The following is a 20,978-nucleotide window of genomic DNA, read 5'->3' as shown; positions in this document are numbered from 1 at the left end:
AATAATACTGACTGAAACACCAACTTTCTAGTTGCTAGTAAGTACAGGAGAAATACTATTACTATGTATTGTTACATATCTATACATATATATATTTCTGCAGGTTTTGAAGGTATACTTTATACCTATGAAAATACCTAAAGCATGGACCCACAGTCCATTCTTAGAGACCACGAGTGTTTCCCAAAACCTTGTTAAAGAAAACACTGCCAACACACAGCAGGAAACTCTGCCCAGGTTCACTTTCCTCAATCCCAAACCCTCAGACAAGAAGGACAGGAGTGAGCTTGTGTGTCCTCTGCTGTAGCTCCATGTTATTACAGCTAGCAAGACGTGAGGTATTTCATAAACTTAGAGACAAACTTTAGAGCAGCAACTTTATATGCTGCTAGCTTGCCTGACAGGCTGCTGCAAAACTTGATCACAGGAAGTTTATTCAAAATTCAGACTAACCAGACACTTCACACCTGCTTTTCTGCAACAGCTACCCCTTGTCTTAAACAGGTACTGTCCTTCTTTCACATTTACAGTCAACAACTCCATTTCATTTCAGCTTCACTAGGGTAGACTTCCACTCTTCAGTCTACTGACCACATGAAAAGCTTTTTACTATAGCTAGTTGTTCTTTAAAAAAAACTAAAACTAAGTAGACTCGCATATAACATTCCAGCTAGTCCCAACCAGAATTTTGTATGCCACCAATGCCAGACTGCATTTCCTTCAGTGCTGAAATTACTCTTGTAGCTAATACCCATTTTCTTATCAAACAACACACTCCACCAGCATTTTGCTTAATGGGTTACAAACAATGAGCCTCCACTTTCAGCAGATTATCGTTCTGCCAAGACAATGGTATCACCAACCAAACAGTAACTGTACTGGATTCACAGCCATCCTACCAGACTGAAAATCAGTAAAAGAGAATGTTTTGGTAACATCTATCCATTCAGCTGTGAAGTTTCTACAGATGCTCATGGAGCACCAACATACGCAACACAGAACAGTTTAACGCATAACTGTACATACAACCACTTCAGCTGAGCAATGCTCAATCTCAGTTACACCACCTTGAAAACTGGTTCAGTATCACTGTGCTTCTCAGTTTTGTTATCAGAGGGGAAGATGAACGGGGGAGGAAGGGTATAATGACAAATTCAAGGCGTTTAGTGCAAATCTATGGCATCACTTACTAACTAACCCATTCTGTGCGTGGCCTGGCACTTCATGTCAGCTCATTCTCAGAGCCAACCCGAACGCAAAGCTCTCTGCTGGCACATCCACGGTGTCTGGAGCCAGAACAGAGCAAGAGCGCAGCAGCACACAGACCAGCAGCCAATCCAACAGGAATTTTCTGATACATTTCAACGCCAAGTCCAAGGGAGCACCAGAGCCCCTCACGACGGTGGCATACAGCACCCCTTGCCGACAATTTGTGGTACAGGAAGGGTCACGCATGCCGAGCACACGCAGACATCGCGCTCAGTAAAAACCCACTCCTTTGCACTGGCGAGCAGCGCGGGAGGCTGCCTTCCCCTCACAGACCCACCAGTGCGTTTCGCACCGCGCACCTGAAGCCTGGGCGCTGTGGCTGCGCCACGGCCAACCTCCCCCGGCACGGGCTCCCCCGGCACGGGCTCCCCCGAGCGCCGGGGGCCCGGGAGGCCCCTGACCCCCGGGTAGGCCCCGGACCCCCCGGCCCTCCCCAGGGGCGCCGTGCAGGCGGCAGGGCCCGCACCTCGCAGAGAAAGGTCTGACGGCTCCGGCCGCCGCCGGCGCGGATCTCGTAGGCCGGCGTCAGCTTCCTCCTGCCGCACCAAGCGTACAGGTAGTTCTTCACGTCCCCCATGGCTCCGGCTGGGGAGGCGGAGGACCGGGCGGGGGTGGGGGCACCGCCCGGGCCGCGGCCCGCCCGCTCCTCCCGGCGCCGGCCTAGCGGCGGGCAGCGCCGACTTCCCGCCCCTCACGGCCCGGACCGAGCATGCGCTGCGACGGCGGCCGCGGAGGGACAGGGCCGGGCCGGGCCGGGCCGGGCCGTCACCGCCGGAGGGAGCCCCATGGCGGGCTCCAGCGGCACAAAGCGCGCCCAGATTTGACCGAGAGTGGAGCAAACTGGGGCCTGTTAGGAGCATCCACCCCCTACCTACCCGCCGTTTACCCGTGCCCTGTACGGAAATACACTCGAGAGTGGAGCACAAGTCTTGTGAGGAGCGGCAAAAGGAGTCAGGATCCTTCAACTGGGAAAAATTTGCTTTTTAAATTTTTTATTAAGAGATACCAGCTAGTCCTTGGATGTGCAGAGCTCCAGGGGAGCAGAGTTACACAAAAAGGTGGCTACATGTGCACCAACAAATCCATCCCTAGCAGGAAGGGGCTCGGGCACATTGCCAATTCCCTGAAAGAAATCAACAGCCCCTCACATGACCAGTGTGCCAAGTGACAGTGAATCCCAGAAAGAAAAGGAGTTTCCGCTTCCAGACGGACATAGAAGTGAACATCAGTCGCCATCAGGCCACACAATGCTATCCAGCTTGGCTTTGGCCTTGACGATGAACTCCTCAGAGGCATCAACAAGTGGAAGCCGCGGAGGTCCCATGGGAATGCCAGAAACAAAAGTCATTACAGCTTTAGTCTGTGCAACACCAAAACCTGGGTGGACAAAAGCAAAATCAGGTCACTTACAGATCGTTTTGCTTAAAGCAGTCTCTATACAGGCGTCCAAAAAAGCAGCAACATAGAGTTCCTGTGTAATCCGGCATGAACCAGGCTTTAAGCACTTCTCGGAAGTGAAAACAGTGTAACTAAGAGATGATCATACTTGTAAACAGGAAAGACATTACACTAAAAATACTTATTACATTTATATATTTACCATTACCGTTTCCCTCCCAAAGATACCAAGCAGGCTATTTTCTTAGACACGCACTTTACAAACTACTGTCAGCTTTACAACCACTATGTGTGTTCCTTTCTCCTTGCCAAAAAGTATTGCCGTGCAGCCCTGACAACAGAAAAGATGGCACGAGTCCTCCCTCGGTAAACCAAGCAAAAATCAGGCCACTTCAAACTTAGCTCTGCTGGCAGGCTGAGCTACCCCAGCCAATTCATCATCACAGCAACCTGATGTTTGCAGCCTCGCAGCTATTCCCCAACGCAGACTCACATAAAGCCAAGCCCTGGAGGTCAGAACATCCTGTTGGCCTGTGACAGTGACGTTGGGTTCCAGCGTAAACCACCATAGAAACTTCGGGAAGCCTCTCTGTCCATAACTCAAGTCTCCTTATATACCTCTGGAAATTCAGTGTTTGCCTCTATCTGTAAGGCTAAATAATGATGCATTTCCTCTGACTTTTAAGCCAAGAAATACAACCAAGCACTAAAGCTCAGCTACGTTCATTGGGGTTTGCACGTGTACAGCGAAAACACAGTGAACAGTTCTCTTCATTAAGTGACGACCATGAAATGTGCAATTCAATCGCCCTACACTACTCCAACTTGATTAGTTTAAATTGCTTTTTATATTAAAACTTCTGCTTTTTTATAAAAATCTTTCCATCTTAAAACACTTTGGCCTTGTACAGCCTTGAGCAGATTTACTCTTAAATTATAGCAAGGCAGGAGAGACAAGTATCAGAGCTGTTTTCCTACTGAGCACCATGATTTCAGCAAAATGACTCTAGAAAAGAAGCTAGAAATGGGCTTTTGGTGACAGAACCAAAAAAACCAACCCACTGAAAGAGTGAAGATAAGAAAAAGGGAAAATCACAGTCATGGCTTTAAAGCTGTGAGATTTCACAGAAGCAGGAAGGAAGCGAGAGCGGAATCTGTTGGAGATGCTTGGTCAGTTCCCTTTGTGGAGCTCACAGCTGCTATTAACCTGGGAAACAGCAGACACAACATTTTTTCCCTGCAAAATCTTTCAGGAAGGAAGTTCTGAGGGTGCAGCAACATGAGAGTCTCCGGAGCACCAAGTCTGCATTTTTAGATATAACAAGGGAAGCAGGCAGTGTAGGACTTACCTAGTTTGATGACAAAGTTGAGAAATTCCCCAGTGAGAAACTAGAAAAGACAGACACAAGAGGACAATTTTTCACAATGAGAACAATCAGCCCCAGTAAAGCTGGAGTAGAAAGAAGGCTGGCTCCTAGTGGGCACAGTGAAGATACTGTACCTGATACTTCCGTGCTAGCGCTAGGTCTGGCTTTACAAAGGCTTGCAACATTAGATTGGTTTTTCGTCCCAAATAGTTGTAAGTACTGCCAAAAAAAACCAAACCAAAAATAGAATCAGTAAATGCAAAGGAGGAGCGTAGAACCACTGAAAAGAAAGAAGTAGCCACAGGCTTTTGCTGCCATTCTAAGAATGGCATTATTATGATAGAGATTCATGCAATCTATGTGTGGTTTACACTGTCAAGTATCTGAAGTATGCCAAGCCCTATGGAAGACTTTAGAGAGTAGATTTCTCTTCCCAGTTCTTTTCAAATGGAACAGCTTTTCAAAATTAAAAATAAAAAGACACAATTGGCAATATGGAAAGTCAATCACTTAATTTTCCAGTTGCTTGTTCATTTAATGGATCACCGACACAAGAACACAGGTATCACACAGTACTTGATCTAAGCAGCCTGGAACGAGGAGCGGAAGACAAATCAGAAATTAAACTCAGCAGAGCCCTTTTCCTCACAGACTTCTCATGTGAACTAGCGATTTTAACCTCTCTGGGTTTTGGTTCCTTACCCATATAATGAAGATAAAAGTGACTCGCTACTTCAAAAAGTTGCATGAGGATAAAGAAATATGTTGAAACTCTTGGGTCAGCTTACAAACTGCAGCAATGATCACCCAAATGAACATAATCCGAGATCCCAGGTTGTACGACTGCCCCGTCACTAGCACCGGAGCTAGCTTATCTGTCTGCTTGCCACTGTACAGCCCTACCCTGCAAAATCCTCCAGTGCGGTGACAGCAGATCGTTAAGAGAAATACTGTGTAGATAGTGGAAGATACAACAATACAGTGTGTGTGTTGAGGAGGAGTCCAAGCCATACTGACCTTCCAACTGCTCCATTCGCCCCTATTGCCAGTGCACTCAACAGTTGCTAGTTCAGGGTGGGGGGAGAAAAAAAAAAACAAACACACACACATTTTTAATTCATTTAACAAAATAAAGAAAAAAAAAAAGGGGTGGTGGGAAGAAGCATCAGAACTACCTGGCACTGAATTTCCAGGGTTTCTTTTTTCCCCCCAAGGCTGAAGCAAGAGAATGCCATAGAAGAAATAATTTTTAAGTGGAGCCTCTTACCTCATCTACGCCATAAAGAAACGCAAACTGTTCTCTCTCATTCTTGTTTATACACTGTGCAAGGTCCAAGAGGTCCGTGTCGCTGAACTTCACACCCTGGAAGGTGGGGATCCACTCTTTTATTCCATCCAGCAACTCTTCAACACGAACTGTGCAGAACAGCAATCTCATATGAAGAAACACGCCCCCATTCTAAGAGTTTTAACTATCTCATCCCCAAGAGGGAGACTTAGTACTTTAGAATTTGTTCACTTCTGGCTTAAGCCTAGTAAACTATATAGCTCTAAAACAACCAATAAAGTAACTTCAGTGTGATTATTTCCCAGATTTATACAGAAGACATCTTTCCATCCTCCGATATCAGAAGGGAAAAACCCCGGGTAAGTGAAAATGTAGGAATCAACTGGCAATAACATATTTAAGAATAAATATAAAATTATGCATCCAGAAACACCATTTAACTTACTGTCTAGAGAAAGTAAGTGAAGATCTGTATTCTATTCCTCATTCCTCTGCTAAATAACGCAACTTGGGAAGCACTGTGGTTTCACACGTAATGTACTAGCAAACACGACTATGCAGTCAGCATACACCAACAGATGGTGGCCACTATCGTGCAAAAAATCAGGATGCAACTATAGTTATCCCAGGCAATTACCTATCCTGCTCAACACTAATTGCAAAGCCACGTCAGCATCACCTCCTCTGTCCCAGTTGTTCAGTACTCATAACCTGTGACTTTTTTTCCAATGAAGAGGAATTCAACTTATTTTCCAGTCTTGGATTCACCTCCCATTTTTGGAAAGGATCCTTTCCAATACAGCCTGATTGTGACAGGAGCAGAGGCCACATACTACTGGTAGGCTCATCACACCAGCCCCTGGGATTACACATGTTGGTATGAGCCTGTGGGCTCAGGGAGAGCTGACTAAGCAGTACTTACTCTTCAAGCCTGTCAGAGGAGGAATGTGATAGTAATAAAATGGAACCGCAGGGGCTTCAGACGCAACCTTCTGTAAGAAAGCAATCAGCTCATCTGGAAGAAAACAAACAAGTGCCCCCATAAGAGAAGGAGACTATCCAGAGGGAAAGACAGCTGAGGTTCACAGCAGCCAGGGTCTGTGGAGAGGCCATCTACAGCTTGCATGCCATATGCAGCCAATCATATAAAAACCTGCACACACGATAAAAATTAAAGGTGACAAAACTCAGTGGAAGATCTTGGCGAAGGTAAAGATGGTATTTATTTTAAACGAAACCAATTTCAGTAACTCACACTCATTCGCTCGCAGATATAACTCACGCAAACTACAAGACCTGTGTGCCAAAGAGGCCTCACCAGCATCACTTGTGTGCAACACAGAGGACAAGGGATCAAGTTCACATTCACCTCCCTGGGCTACTGCTCAATAGTGATGATGAACAGATTTTCGGACAACTTTTTTGTACCATTTTAGGAATCAAAGAGCTACTATGGTTGACATTCTTCTTGAGAATCTTGTTCACTGTATCCTTCATAAATCCTAGGCAGTCTTCACATCAGTGTAGCAGGAAGAGCAGTGTGCTGAAACCTCACTGCTACTATCAGCAAAGGTCTTCTGCTGATCTTTGCGCTGTTCCTCTGCGCTTACCAGTTTCATTGCCACTGATTGTGTCCTTGGCTGTCAATACCAGCCATTCTGGCAATCCACTCTGGTTTCTTCTGGTGCTTTCACGTGAACATTTCCATTCATAATTAATTCAGACAACTTTTAGCATTTCTGTTAAACACCTCCACTTCATGTGGTTCTTTTAGGTTATGTTCATAGCATTAAAAGCAAAACATTCAATTTAGAAGTTCTGAGGTAAGCTTAGGTGCATAGAACCAAACCTGATCACCTCAGTAACAAGAAGCACACCTGTGTATCAGCAGTTTATCAACTTGGTCAGTGTCCAGCAAGGGTCAGCATGAAACCAGCTGCTTCCTAGTGTGGCCCAGATCAAGCTTGAGCTCCAAACTGTCGATTCAGAAGACAGACTAGTTAACTACTCTTTCCGTAAGCAATTCTGCCTCTACAAGAGGCTAACAAAATGCATCCCGAAAGACATCCTTCCCACTTCTTGCTGGGAGAATTCTGATATCTCCCATCTTTTAAAAAATGCTTCTTCTAGGTTTTGCTTTAGCATGGAACTAGACAAAACAGGTGTGCAAACATAATCACCAGACTATTTTCCAAAGAAAGAAGATGGCATTAATCCTTTCTCTATGATAAAGGTTTGGAGGGCAATATAAGAGGCCTGAGCAGGTCTGGCAATCACACCTACTCACCTTTGTTTGTGGGTTTGAAGAAGAAGGGGGCTATTACCGCAATACCACTAGCACCTATGGCTGCTGCATGTCTTGCCTATAAAAGAGAATGGAAAGTACCTGAAGGTACATTCACTTTACATTTGTTACACACATAGTGAAAAGGAATCATAACATACACTCACCAGCTCTTGGGACTCTGTCAGACTCAGTGCTCCCACATGAATGATCACATGATCCAATCTGCATAAAAACCAAATTCAGATGGTTTGGGGAGGTTTCAGTGCTGGTGAAAAACACCAGTGTGCCAAAACGACTTGCTTCAGACCAGGCTGCCACAGAACAAGAACTTCACTGAGCTAGATTAAACCTAGAAAGGATTTGACCTGTGCTGACCTGACAAGCAGACACACAGGGAAAATGCTGATAGTGGCAAGCAGCTGGTGGTGGAAAAGAGAAAACACATTTGCAAATACAAATCACATGTGATTCCTTGCTGTCGTATTTGCAAGGCTGTCACAAGGAACAAATCTTAGCACTTTATCAGGAAGTTAAAATTAAGACATTCAGGGTTTAAGGGGAAGCTGGGAAAAGGAAAGGATATCAAAGCAATCTTTGCTTTCTAAACCTATTTCTCTGCAGAACTACCAGAAGAGTTCAATCTCACAGCAGCACCTTTTGACTGCTCATCTGCTCCTGCCAAGGGAACCTCCCAGGTTCCAGCCCGTAAGCCCCATTTCTGTGTTTCTCCTTTATATCCATGCAGACTGTGAGCCTTTACACCAGTTTATTTCTGCTTACTATCCTCCCCGAAAACGCCTCCTCCTCTCCACATCCTCTGACATAGAAACTAAGAAGGCAGCAGTGGTGAGGAGACTTGGTGTCAAGACTATGACAGGTACAAGAGATGGAGAATGGAGCTGCAGTTGGACACACAGCTGCGGATCTGGGCTGAATTCCTTCTTCTGCCAGTGATTTTGCACCTTTAGGGAAGCAGTTAAACACTTTATATGTCAGCTTTACCCCATACCAAATCATTTAATATATTACAAGGTTGAGAAATGCTCACAGGGCATTAATAGGCAGATTGCTCTGCAATCAAAATCAAATCAAATTTTTACTGAGCAAAAAAAAAAAAAAGGCAGAGCCCTTTTTTTCCCCCGAGCCCTTTTTTGTCCCCCTACCCCTCAGTGCACCAAAGAGAAGGACTCTTAAAAGCTCTCCAAGCAGCAGAAATGGACACCAGCTAACTGGCAGTGACAAAAACACAGACTTCTACGATAAAGGACCCTGGGCAACAAGCCCAACAACAAAATGCTCAAAAAAAAGTCATCGGCAAAATTTGGCTTTTGCAATCAGGCATGTCCATACCATAACAAGAGATCTGGAATCCCCTGTTCCCTCTCAGCTACTCACTTGTCTTTTCCTTGGCACACCCATTCTTCCGCCAACTGTTTCCTCTCCTGGGTGCTAAGGGACAGTCCTTCTCCTGTTGTGCCATTCACTGTTTCAACACAACACAACACACTTGCTGAGGCCCGGCCTACATGCGTTGCTTTTACTGAAAACAAGAACTGACACTTTTAATATTAAAAAGAAACATTTTTCCTTCAACTAATTTTAAGATAGCAATGGTCCATGTCAGCATCTGCACAGGGATTGCAGCGTGATCATCACTAAATGCTTGTGTCGCAAACCTGGGTGTTTCAGGATGAGCCGCTTTGGGAGGGAGGAGGGAGAATCAGCTGCTGAAACTGGGAAACTGCCCCCCAGTACCTCCTCCCCAGCAGACACCACCTCCTTCTCCCAGTCAGGCTATGACAAGTGGATAAAGGGATGCCCAGTGAGCCAGGCAGAGTGATGGCCTGTCCTCCACCCCAAGGAAATTCGGTGTCTCTGTCGTGAGTGGAACCATGTGTGTCCTAGTGTCCTACCTAGGCTAAAGCACCCCTGGAAAACAATGAGATGTCAGTATGTTCATTTACAAACAGCAGATTAAACTGGGATAGCTGAAGTCACTGCCACGCTCTGATTTTCATCTTGGCACTCTTTCCACATAAGTTTTGAACCAAAATTTTATCACTGACTTCAGCTTACTTAACTATGCCAGGCTATGGATGAAAGTGGTTTAGCTAATGCTGTATTCTCTATCAAGCCATCAGAGAATGGAGACAGATGGGAGCAGTGACCACCTCGGTATCACCCAGTGCACCGCAGGTCTCCTAAAGAAGCCCATTCGGCTTTGATGAGCCCATTGACTTCCCAGGACTCCTGACCTGATGTTTTTTAATCAGATGATTGGATCTTGCCCAGGCAAAAGGGGAGAATTATTCAGTTGAGTCTTTTCTGCCAAGACAGCATTATCCATTCATCTCTGGAAATGTCACTGTATGAAGGCAATGCTTATTTTATCCCACGCAGAAATGGGGTGTAGGCAAAAGCAGATGCCCTAAGTATCACTTACACTGTCTCCGCTGGTGAATATAAATGTCTAGGTTGATCCCACATCCACAGTCCCTCCTACTACAGCTCTATCAGGCAAGCTATCATAGGGGTGCCATCCAAGCAAAAGGGGTGTAACACAGTTTCTGTCCAAAAAAACCACTTACCAAACACATTCTTCACGTTCTGCTCGCTTACCAGATAGTCCACATATTGACGAATCACTGAAAGGTTAATTTGTCTGAAATGAAAGGAACCACAGCAACCTTAGGACCCTCAGCAACCCTGAATCTCCACTAACAGATATCAAACTTAGAGATAAACACCACAAAAAAAGACAGGTATTTTTGAAGCCTTGCATTTGTACACACACAAATTACCCCAAGGTATGATATGTGTTAAACACACGTTTAACGTTTCAGGTAACAGTTCAGTTCTGAGTTCTTTCTTCCAGTTGCTCTTCCTCCTGACAAGTAGTTCACTGTTCCAACCTTTTATCTCAATTGGTAATTACTGGAGGCTTGTCACAGCAAAGGACTTATTTTGGATGACAGGAGAGAACAAGAGGCACTCAAACCTTTTTGACTGCTTGAGGGAAACAGGATCCCTCTTGAGTGCACAAAGATATTTGTGCAAGTGCTGGCAAATAGTTAAACTATACTTTTAACTGCTGGGGACAGACCATGAAATGGCATCTGCTAGATGTGACTTTGACCTCTCTCTCATTAAAGGATAAGGAAAGCAACAGACTTCCCTGACAAACAGTGGAAACTGAGTTCTAAGTTTATCTTCTCTGCAGGACAAACTTATTTTGTTTATCAGTGTATAGTATTTCGCCGTTGTTTTCATTTGTCAAACCTACAGACCAGCACTATAGTCTGGAAGTCAATTCTGGGACCTTGACTGAGTTTACACATCACCCAAAATTTCACAGCCGCATTCCCAGAACATATCTTTTAAGGGCCAGGCACACCAGGCAGTGGACCCAGATCACTTGGCAAATACCATGTTGGAATACATTTGAGTAGTAATAAAAAATGCAATTGGAAATAAGTTTCCTTTAAAGCAAGAAAGGAAGCAGCGACTGCAATGCAAATGGGCGCCCCGACTGAGACAGTGCCGCGCTTCACAGCGCTTTTCAGAAGTAAAGGATCACTTTCAGGGGACTGTACTAGCAAATCTCCACTGTCTCCCTCAAAAACACATACAGATCTTGACACATCCCCCATCAGAGAAGCTCAGGGTCCTTTGCTGACTCCACACAACTCTGTCTTGCAACACCAAAATGCAGTAGGGAGGACATCTGTTTACCATCACTGCTTTGAGGAAGGCCCAATTTCAACTTTTGAGTTGATGTTATTTTCAGAACTGTGCAGTCCTTGCAATATTTTCTTCTGGTTTAGACTAATTCCATGCACACATGAATGCATCCATGAGTTAGCTAGGGTAAAGTCTAAAAGGACATCACATTTTGACAGTTATTTTCTAGCTCTCAAGAGCCGTTTTTAACTAGGACTGTGATTTGCCTTAACAAAATACTGAATGTATATAAGGTTATATAAATAGTATATGTTTTAATTATATAGATTTATAATTATAATTTAATTATATAACTTTAATTATAAAGTATATAATTTATAATTAGTATGATGTAATTTGCACCTACAAAAGCAATAGAAAGAGATGGGAGACTGATCAAACTCTCCAAACCCACACCTACAGCATTTTCTGGGCAACAGGAGGATGTGGAGGCAAAGGGAACCCACTCCAGTGCTAGTGGGACCAACCTACTCGTTTCCCCATCCCATCAGGGAGCTGATTTAAAAACAAAACCACAACTGATACATTCCAAGTAAGAGAGAAGGAAGGCAGGGTTTTAAGGCAGCAGTAAGCTGTGCAACTCTGACAACATGCCATGCTGTGCTACAGGGTCACACTCACCCATCAGGAGTCATGGGAGTGACTGTAGCAGCTACAAGACCCTCTAACTTCTTTCCGGGTGTCATTAAGCTGTTTAGAAAAGACAAAGTTAAAAGTGATTCCCATCTTCATTTAAGCAGAGTTTCGACTAACTTCAGTTAACAGCAAAACTAGGCAGGCAAAGTTCAGAAGAAGTGGACTTCGCAAGGGTGTTATTTTTGGTTAGAGAGAACTGTCTTGTTGCTGCTGAAGAAGCGGCTTCTTGCAGCCCGCACCCCCCCGGGCAGGCCCGGGACCACCAGGCGCAGTCGCATTTCAGAGACACCCCGAATTCTCCCCTTCCTCTCCCACCTCCAGCACGTACCTGATAAAGGCTGGCCGGCAGCGCAGCTGTGCGGAGATCCGGCCTGAGAGCCCTGCCCCGGGAAGGCCGCTCTCACGGAGCGCCCCCGCAGGCCGCGGCCGCCCGAGCCCGGGGCAAGGATGGCCGGCCCGGGCGGCGCCGGCTCCGCTTCCCCGGTCCCCCTGCCCGCCCCCGCCGGCCGCCTGCCTCCGCCCCCGGCCCGGCGGGAGGAGCCGCTGCCCGGGCTGAGCCCAGCGGAACGGCGGGGAGGGGCAAAGGCGCCGAGCCGGGCGGCGGGGGGCGGCCTCGCCCGGCCGCTCCGCTGCGGAGCCACCTCCTCTTCATCATCCGCTCCGCGCCCGCAGCCCCGGCAGCCCGCGCGCCGCAGCTCGCGCTTACCCGCCGAGGCTTCTTGGAGTGCCAGTCGCTGTTTGCAAGCTTCCAAAAGTGGAAAGTAAATAAACAAACACATAAATAACGGAGATAAGAGAGCTGGCCACAGGGCTGAGGAGCCGCCGGAGGAACGGTACCCACCGTAGCCAAGCGGGACGGCGGGGCTGCAGAGCATCAGGGCGGGAGGGGCGGGAGCGTTTGCTGAACAGTCTGTGAGTTCCAGCAGGGATTTTTGCCCCGGCACAAGCCACCGTAGAAAGAAAGAAAGAAAAAAAAAAAAAGGATATCTTTCTGTTAGTAGGTGAAAATAATGAGGGAAGCCTGGCTGCAAACCAGCCTGAAGCGCCTCCAGCTCGGCTCCCCTTCCACCCGCACACTCCGGAGCTGCACGAGAGAGAGAAGTTCATGCTACTGCTGCCATCACCAGCGTCAAAATGCCCTCCTGGAGCTCTCTGCTAGAGAGACACATCCACTGCACGGTGCAACAGAAACTAAAACACATTCTCTGCTGTTCAGTGCCATTGAATGAGAAGGATTTCAACAGGCTCATCGTGGTAAGTGAGGAAGCAAACCCACACTGCCTTGTCCTAAAGGGAACAAGCATCAGAGGGCATGTCAAAAGCTCGTGAAGGCCTGGGAACTGTGATAAAGGGCATCTCTGGTTAAAAGATTATATTTTCCCAAGCACATTAGTCAAATTTAATCTTTTCTCATTTCCCAGACAAAAACAAAGGTACAACTGGAGATGAAACCCAAAACTACAGCTCAGTAATTTAAGGGTAAGGATCAAAATATTATCATTGTAGTAAACCAAATCCCATATGCCCAAAAAATTCAGCATCGTTCCAACTTGTCTTACATCTCTGCACTCCTTTTAAGTGACAAATGTGCACATTTCACCTTCAGGGTCTCAAATCCGTACTCAGCATGAAATTTAAAAGTTGTGGCATTGAAGAAACAAGCCAGCCATTGACGTCTGTGTCTTAGTTCCCCTTGGTAAAGTAGAGGTCGCGTTTAGCTCTTCTGTTCCTTGCTGTGGTTATCTACCTGCAAGCTCTGCAGATGGATGTGGTGGGGACCTCCTGTTACTCAGTGCCTCTATTTTGTAGTTCTTTTACAAATCATCACAATTTGGATAAGAGAAACCCAAACCAACAACACATAAACATGTAATGTACAAGTAGAAAAACATGCCATAAACCAAAAGGCACGAGATGCATAGAAATGAGAAGTTAAGGGGAAGACCTGCTTCGTTTTGGCTCCGCTACGTACACCACCACCTGGGTGCAGCTCACGTTGTGGGGGCTGCAGGACACCATGACGACTTCAACCAGGCAAGGCTTCGGCTGCCCGTTTCCTCATCTCTTGCCTGTTTCTTGTTCCACTGTGGTGCTGGAAGCGCTCCCAACGCCAGTGCAGTGCTCTGGCTCTGGGACACGCGGCGTGGGGAGCTGGGAGGATCCATGTCTCTGTGTGAGGAAGGCAAATGGAGGTCAGGCTATGAGAAGTGAGCAGAAAGCAATGGCTCATGGGGAGCTAAGACCGCTCCTCTCATGCAGCCCACGTGGCTCCTGTTTTCTTCTCCAACATGTGGTTTTACCAGATGCATACCACGTGCAGTGCAGCGTTTGGGCCTCGTGGCAGAAAGGCAGCTGTGCACAGCACAACCCTCCTGCATCCCACCAGAACTGCAGCTGCTCCGGAATTCAAACCTTCTCCCAGTAGATCTGACCAGCAGACTCCTAGCGCCTCGTAAGGCAAGGTAGTGCCTTGCAGAGATTTGTGGCCAACACTTAGCAGACTCAGAAGAAAAGAGGCTATGAAAGGCCATATAGAGCCCATACGGACTGACCACCAAAAAGACATCAACAGGTCTTTCTTGAATACGCCCCAACGCCTGCAGCTCACAGCTCTCCTGTGGGGCTTGGTTTGCTTCCTGGGGAAAATCATTTGGGTTTTCTACACCCATCCATGAACCAGGTGCAGTAAAACATTCTGCCTTCCGTCTGCACTTTCAGATCTTCCGTTAGAGCGCATTTTGAGAGCATCCAGTGCCTGCAGTACAGAGAACAATCCCCCATTGTTGTGTGCTCTGGGAGCACATTTTTCATGTATTCATATCATAATCTTAGGAGTTTGGGTTTGTGGTATTCCTCCTCCATTCCAAAATATTCTCACTGTGGGCTGTTCACATGCAGAGGTCACTTTCTCTGGGGTTTGGCTTTATTAACAGGTTCTCACAGAGCACATGTATTTTTCTTTTCTTTGAGGCTCATTTCATGCTTCCAGAAATCCCCTCTTCTCTATGCCTTTCCATTCCTATGGCTAATTTCTCTCTTTCCAGGCTGAACAGTCCCAGCTCTCTCAGCCTCTCCTTGTAATACGAATTCTCCAATCCCATGGTCATCTTTGAGGCCCTTCACATGACTCGCTCTCGGAAGTCCATGTCTTCCCTTTACTGGGTAGCCCAACACTCCAGATGCATCTCACCAGGCTGACCTCCCTCGACCTGCTGGCAACCCTCTTCCTAATGCAGGATACTGCAGGGACACACTGCTGGCTTAAGTTCCGCTTGTCCACCAGGATCCCCCAGGGTCCTCTTCAGCCAAGCTGCTTTCCAGCTGGGTGGCCCCCAGCCTGTACTGGTGCATGAGTTTATTCCTCCCCAGCTGCAGAACATTGCACTTCCCTGTGTTGAACTTCCTGAGGTTCCTGCTGAGCCATTTCTCCAGCCTGTCAAGGTCTCTCTGGATGCCAGCACACTGATGGTCCATCAGACACCCCTTCCAGTTTTCTGTGACCTGCAAATTTGCTGTGGGTGCTCCCTGTTCCATCGTTCAGGTCATAAATGAAGAGGCTAAGCAGTCCTGGCCCCAAGAGAACAGGAAGTTCAGAGACAATTTGGTGCTCTGTAGAGCCATTTAGAGTTCTTTTCTGAGTACTTTAAGGGAGTTTTGGAGCTACTCCATGCTGTTGATGGCATATGAGAGAAGTTTTACAGTAGCTTGGAGTGGTTTAGAGCTGCTTAGAACAGTTTGTAGGAGTTACAGATTGGTCTAGAAGGGTTTTAGAGCTACTTAGAGCTCATTAGAGGAATTTTAGAGCCCTATGGAGGAGTTTAGAGTTGTACAGCGGAGATTTAGAGGCATTTTAGATGTATTTAGAGACACATTAGTGCTGCTCATGGCAACATAAAGGAGGCTTTGGATCAGTTTAGGGGTGCTCTGAGTAGGTGTTTAGAAGAGGTAAAGGAGTTTACCGTTGTTTAGAGTGCTTTACAGGAGTTTTAGCACATTTTACAGGACTTTAGAGCTGCTTAGAACTGTTTATAGGGGATTTAGAGGAGTTAGATCAATTTAGAGCGGTGTGGAGCTGCTTAGTGCTGTTCAGAGCAGTTTTAGCAGGCTTCAGAGAAGTCCCAGCACTGTTTCTCTGTAAGCAGGAGTTCCAGAACTACAGAAAGGAGTTCTAGAGCAGTTGCAAGGAGACTGAGGCAGCTCTGAGATCTATTTTGAAGCATTTCACTGCTGTTTTACACTGTGTGGAGGAATTCTAGATACTAGTGTTGTTTAGAGGGTTTTCAGAGAGGTAGAGTGGAGGTTTTTGAGGAATTTATACCTTCTTGCCATTGTTTATAGCTGATTGAAAGCGTTTTAGAGCTGTTTAGATGTGGTGTAGAGCAGTGCAGTGCATTTTAGAGATATTCTGGAGCTGTTTAAAGTCCAGACTGGTTTAGCAGCACCCTAGAGTGTTTGAGCATCAGTTAAATGATTTAAAAAGGTGTAATTTAGGGGGTGTAGTAATAGCTCTTTAAAAGCTCATCAGAGGTGTTTTGGACCTGTCTGGTGGTATTTTAGAGGAGTGTAGAGCACCTCAGAGCACATTCAAGGAATTTTAGAGGTCCTTAGAGGGGTTTAAGAGGCCCAAAGGAAATTCAGGGATCTTCAGATCGGTATAGAGGCGTTGTACGTGAAATGAGATGAATGTGAAAGCTGCTTAGAGGAGGTTCAGAAAGATGTTAGTGCAGTTTGGAGGACCCTAGCACTCTTTACAGCATATTACATCTCCTCAGAACTGCTTAGTGTGCTTTTGAGTAGTTTTGGAGGAATTTGGAGTTATTTTTCAGATCTTTAGAGCTCTTTACAGGAAATTTAAAGGCACTTTAAAGGTGGTAATAAATCGTTAAAGATGTTTAGAGCCATTTAGTGGCAGTTTAGAGCTGATTAGAAGAGCTTTAGAGACCACTTACGAGTTGTGTAAATTACATCTGGAGGCAATTGCCTCATTGCAGCAATACAGAGGTCCTTACAGCTCTTTAGAGCCGATTAAAGGACTTTTAGAGCAATTTAGAAGAGGTATATAGTGGTTTAGAGCTGCCTAGAGGGGGTTAAAACCTTACAGTAGTTTAGAGACATTTTAAGAAATGTTAGAGTTGCCCCAGCCCATCACCCCCCCAGTTCAGTGCTGGTTCAGGGCTGGGACTCTCCTCCCACGTCCTTGAAAGCCATGATCGCTGTTTCTGCCTCCCCTCACTGCCTCTGTTCCTCTGCCCCAGTCCTTGGGCAAGGGTTTTGCGCTTCAGGGCAGCCTCTGCTTACCTTTGGAAGGAATGCAATTAAGAAAATGATGGTAAAGTTTCTAAGAATCTCTGATACTCACACTGATAAGGCCCTCTGTAATTAATTACCAGAAGGAAATGAACTGTGCTTTCGCCAAAACCAATACACAAGTTATTCCACAGAGGTTTGAGGGACAGCGTAGGTCCAGTTCAGCAGTACTACATAATACAGTGGATAATTACTAACTCTCTTCATTCCTTCTACAGTTGTCAGCAAATGAATACCTGCATGTCCCCTTATGCTAATCTCCGAAGTGCTAACATACCACATGCAATCACAGTGCCAATGATGTGTCTGTGAGTTCAGAGTCTTAAGGATGAGAGAAAAAAAGAAATGAGTTTACTGTCGCCATTTAAAATACTTCCTCTCCTTTATACTAATTTTAAGCACATGTTTAATGCCAAATATATCTTCCCAATGGAAAAAAAAATAGGAAGGCTTAAATGGCCGCGGGAATTTATATTCAGGAGAATCTGAATACATGAACTCACATTCAGGTTCCAAACTCTGCATTGTAAATTTTGGGCAGGGCAGAAGAAGAGCTGAGGCTGTCTGCAGCTGCAGTGTGCTGTGCAGCGACCGGGAAAGTGCCTTCCCACTTCCCACTGAAATAAGCAGTAAAGTGTCAGTGGTGCCAAAGCTCGGAGGACAATAAGGACACCAGTAAAAACAACAGCAAAAATCAGTTGCTGTTTTTCCAAAACAACTATAGGAATAAAAATGTGGTTTTATAGATTTAAGTGATTTTTCTATAGGGAAAAGAAATGAACACTAGTGTCTAAAGCTTATCTAATTAACTCCCTAAGGTAATTTCAACTAGGGAAGTTATAAACACTTTTTTGTTGCCATGTACCAACATAGTGGATTCATGTATCTATTAAGAACACGGTTACTTACGTAACCGATTTGCTGAGGTAGGCTAAGTACTAAAGCCAAAGGCCCTCCAAGTTTCCTCCAGACTTTTTTGTTGTTGCTGTGTTAACACTTCAAATATTTTCTACACTGATTACAATTTACCATGCCTGTCCTTTACTTCTACTTTCCCCAAACCACGCTTCTCTCTACCTATACGCAGTTTTGACATCTGGATTTTCCCATTTCTCAAGCTACCACGAATGCAGTTCTGGTTGGACGTAATTAAACTATAGTTTTGCTTCTGTTTCTCTCTGCAATAAATAAATAAGTGTATCCAGATACAATTTTCTTTCAAAGTCAGACCCAATTCTATTTTCAGAACAAATACAAAGTATCCAAGCCAAAATGATGAAATTAGACAAGACAACATCTGTGAAAGTGATGAAATTCTGTTAAATACCATCTTGGCTGGCTGGTAGTCAGAAGTACATCATCTGAGAAGCTGATGTGATGTCATTATATGTACAGCATCTACCTCATTAGCTCTGCTCTATATGTAAAGGTGCAAAAATCAAAAGAAATACTGACCTCTCAGATTTTAAATTTGAGTTTTAAACTGTTAAGTTGGATATTGATTCTGCTTTGCAACCTTGCCAGTTTAACTCTTCTAGAATTGAGGATAACCTGGAGGATTTTCCTAACTTGGGATTTTCTTAACTGTCCTAACACAGACATTCAGACCGGTGTGTCTGCCGCATGAAAGATGCTTAACATGCCAAGATGTTATTTTTTTAGATGTTAAGATGCTTAAATGTTTAATCTTCCCATGTACATCTCACTAATAGATACTAGAGCATACTCAAATGTAAGGCTATAGAAAGAACGATCACAGTACACTGGATCCATTAGTGAGGTAAAGCGACCAATTGGCAACCAAGAGAGTTTGAGGGACTTTTGAATCAAAGGAGAACTCACCTCTGAACGCAAACAACACTGCCATCTGCTGCAGAATGCAGCATTGGCACATCTTGAGAAAGGAGAGAAAGAGAGACCAGGTTCTTCAAGAATCCATCTCTGGAGGCCTTACTTGAATAATCTAAACAGCAAAAATGCCCACCGAAAACCCACACCCGTTACCAAAATCCCCACCGTTAGAAGATGGGAGAAGTTCTGATATGATCCTCATGCTTGCAACTAAGATCAGGAAGAAGCTTAGGAGACAAAGCCTCAGGTAGGACAACTGATTGATTTGTGCTTAGGTGGTTAGTTGGATCGACAGGCCAGAAAGAGAACGCTTTCCTACAGCCATGCATCACTAATGCCTGCGTGCTGACAAATACATTCACAATTAGATTGCAAGGGCTTTGTAATGGATTCCTCATTCTGCTTCACGTTACCCAGTATGTACCACAGTGGTCCTCAACTCGTACTGCTGAAGAGCTATCACAATAGAGACACCCCTCACAAGAAGCTCACCATTTTTCAGTTCTCTCTTCGTGTCTATTTGGAGACAGTGGAAAATATTATTATTTTAGGACACCATTTTCTTTAACACTTTTTGTAAGATAATAGTCCTTATGCTCTGGGCCTGTTTCCATCACTTCTGGACATGTTCTCAGGTCATTGAGACTCCACAGGGAAACCCTGGCCTCACCAGGGCAATTTCCGCATACCTGGGTCCTTTTCAGACTATTGGGGCTGTTCCCATCATCTCAAAATAAGCCTTCAGCAGAGTCAAGAGCTTAATCCAGGCCCTGGCAGAGGAGCAGCCTGTCTAGGAGGTGAGATGTAAGAGTAAGAGGCCTTGGGCTGCCGCTCTGGTTGCTAACTACTTGCTCTGTATTGCTTGAGAGCATTAGCTGTGGGACAGATTGTTGGTGACTTCAAATACTGGACTTTCCTATTGGTAAGAAACAGTCAGTAAATGCCTGTTCTCCAGTAAATGCCTAAGTTCTCCTTAAGGTTGTTTTTTGAGCCCCACCCCCCAGCCCCTGAGCAGTGTTCTCAGAGGATTGATGCCTGGCTCTTTCCTCTTCAGAGCTGTGTTTGCAAAGACGTTGTATTCTCTCGCACCGTAGGCTATAGCTTAAGCCATTGTTAAATACCATTTAGCATTGTGTCAAGGCTTTTTTCTAGTGAACACTGTTACTTGTGTGATCTTAATCCCGTTTCCCTGAATGAGATGTTCTTATCTTGAAGACAGATAAAAATTCACCTTGTTTCATGTTCTTGTTTCATGTTCTTGTTTCTGAGAAGAATCTGTCAATAGCAGAATGTGGATGAATTTGTAGGGAAAGATGAATTAATTTCCTCTCTTTTCAGCATTCAGAGAGGACTGCGAGTTTTCTATGGATTTAGAGAAGTATTAATGCTGGCTAGAGAAGGTTACTGAGACAATTGCTTGTGGGGTTGAGATGATAGCTAGATCCCTAAACCGATCCATATTAAAAATAACCCTTATTTGGAAAGAAGCCAAGCGAATAGAGCAGTATATAAAGCTGAGAAAGCTTCCAGTGTCTCTCTGGACTCTATGGACAGATGACAGAAAGGTTTAGGAAGGTTATTCATGGCAGCTGAAAGGAAGGATTAATTCTCCAAACCTAGAATGATTCAAAAATGTGACCTTCAGCAGAGAAATCTTGGAAAACACCAACTCAAGAGTGCTCTGGAGTGGTGTTGGATGAAGGAAGCTTTTTATTTGGTCAAGAGCAGTCAGTTCCATGCAATCTCTGATGAAGTGAGCAAGCAGTCACTCATTTAGCAAGGTTTTATGTAATGCTGTCATTGAGTCAGCTGTTCAAGGTAGCAGGGAGATGCA

The 20,978-nt window shown here is 45.2% G+C and overlaps 2 protein-coding genes across 3 annotated transcripts in view; both read right to left on the bottom strand.

Annotated features, from left to right (window-relative positions):
• The window catches only part of DHX9 (DExH-box helicase 9), a 29,705-nt gene extending 25,462 nt beyond the window's left edge, over window positions 1-4,243 (bottom strand). Inside the window, exons 1-2 of one of the 2 annotated variants that reach the window (XM_063342897.1) lie at window positions 4,169-4,243; window positions 4,017-4,056 (exon numbers count right to left, since the gene is read on the bottom strand). Coding sequence is in view for 1 of the 2 variants with exons in the window: in XM_063342896.1 (XP_063198966.1) it covers window positions 1,736-1,846 (111 nt within the window). In the remaining variant the exon portion in view is untranslated. Of the gene's footprint in view, window positions 1-1,735; window positions 1,960-4,016; window positions 4,057-4,168 lie in introns of those variants that run through there. The other variant, XM_063342896.1, reaches the window with a different exon arrangement.
• Window positions 2,240-12,564, bottom strand: NPL (N-acetylneuraminate pyruvate lyase). The gene is made up of 12 exons (XM_063342900.1): window positions 12,315-12,564; window positions 11,972-12,040; window positions 10,198-10,271; window positions 9,005-9,092; window positions 7,774-7,831; window positions 7,610-7,685; window positions 6,245-6,337; window positions 5,302-5,450; window positions 5,052-5,098; window positions 4,169-4,253; window positions 4,017-4,056; window positions 2,240-2,646 (listed from the first exon to the last, which is right to left on the bottom strand). Exons 2-12 carry the CDS (start codon window positions 12,034-12,036, stop codon window positions 2,495-2,497), a joined length of 927 nt encoding a protein of 308 aa, XP_063198970.1. The 5' UTR covers window positions 12,037-12,040; window positions 12,315-12,564; the 3' UTR covers window positions 2,240-2,494.
• Window positions 12,565-20,978: the final 8,414 nt, after the last annotated feature.

The sequence above is a fragment of the Chroicocephalus ridibundus genome, chromosome 8 (genome assembly GCF_963924245.1).
Source record: "Chroicocephalus ridibundus chromosome 8, bChrRid1.1, whole genome shotgun sequence".
Taxonomy (NCBI): Eukaryota; Metazoa; Chordata; class Aves; order Charadriiformes; family Laridae; genus Chroicocephalus; species Chroicocephalus ridibundus.
The sequence above is the reverse complement of the archived record's forward strand: the minus strand, read 5'-3'. Positions and strand labels throughout refer to the sequence as shown.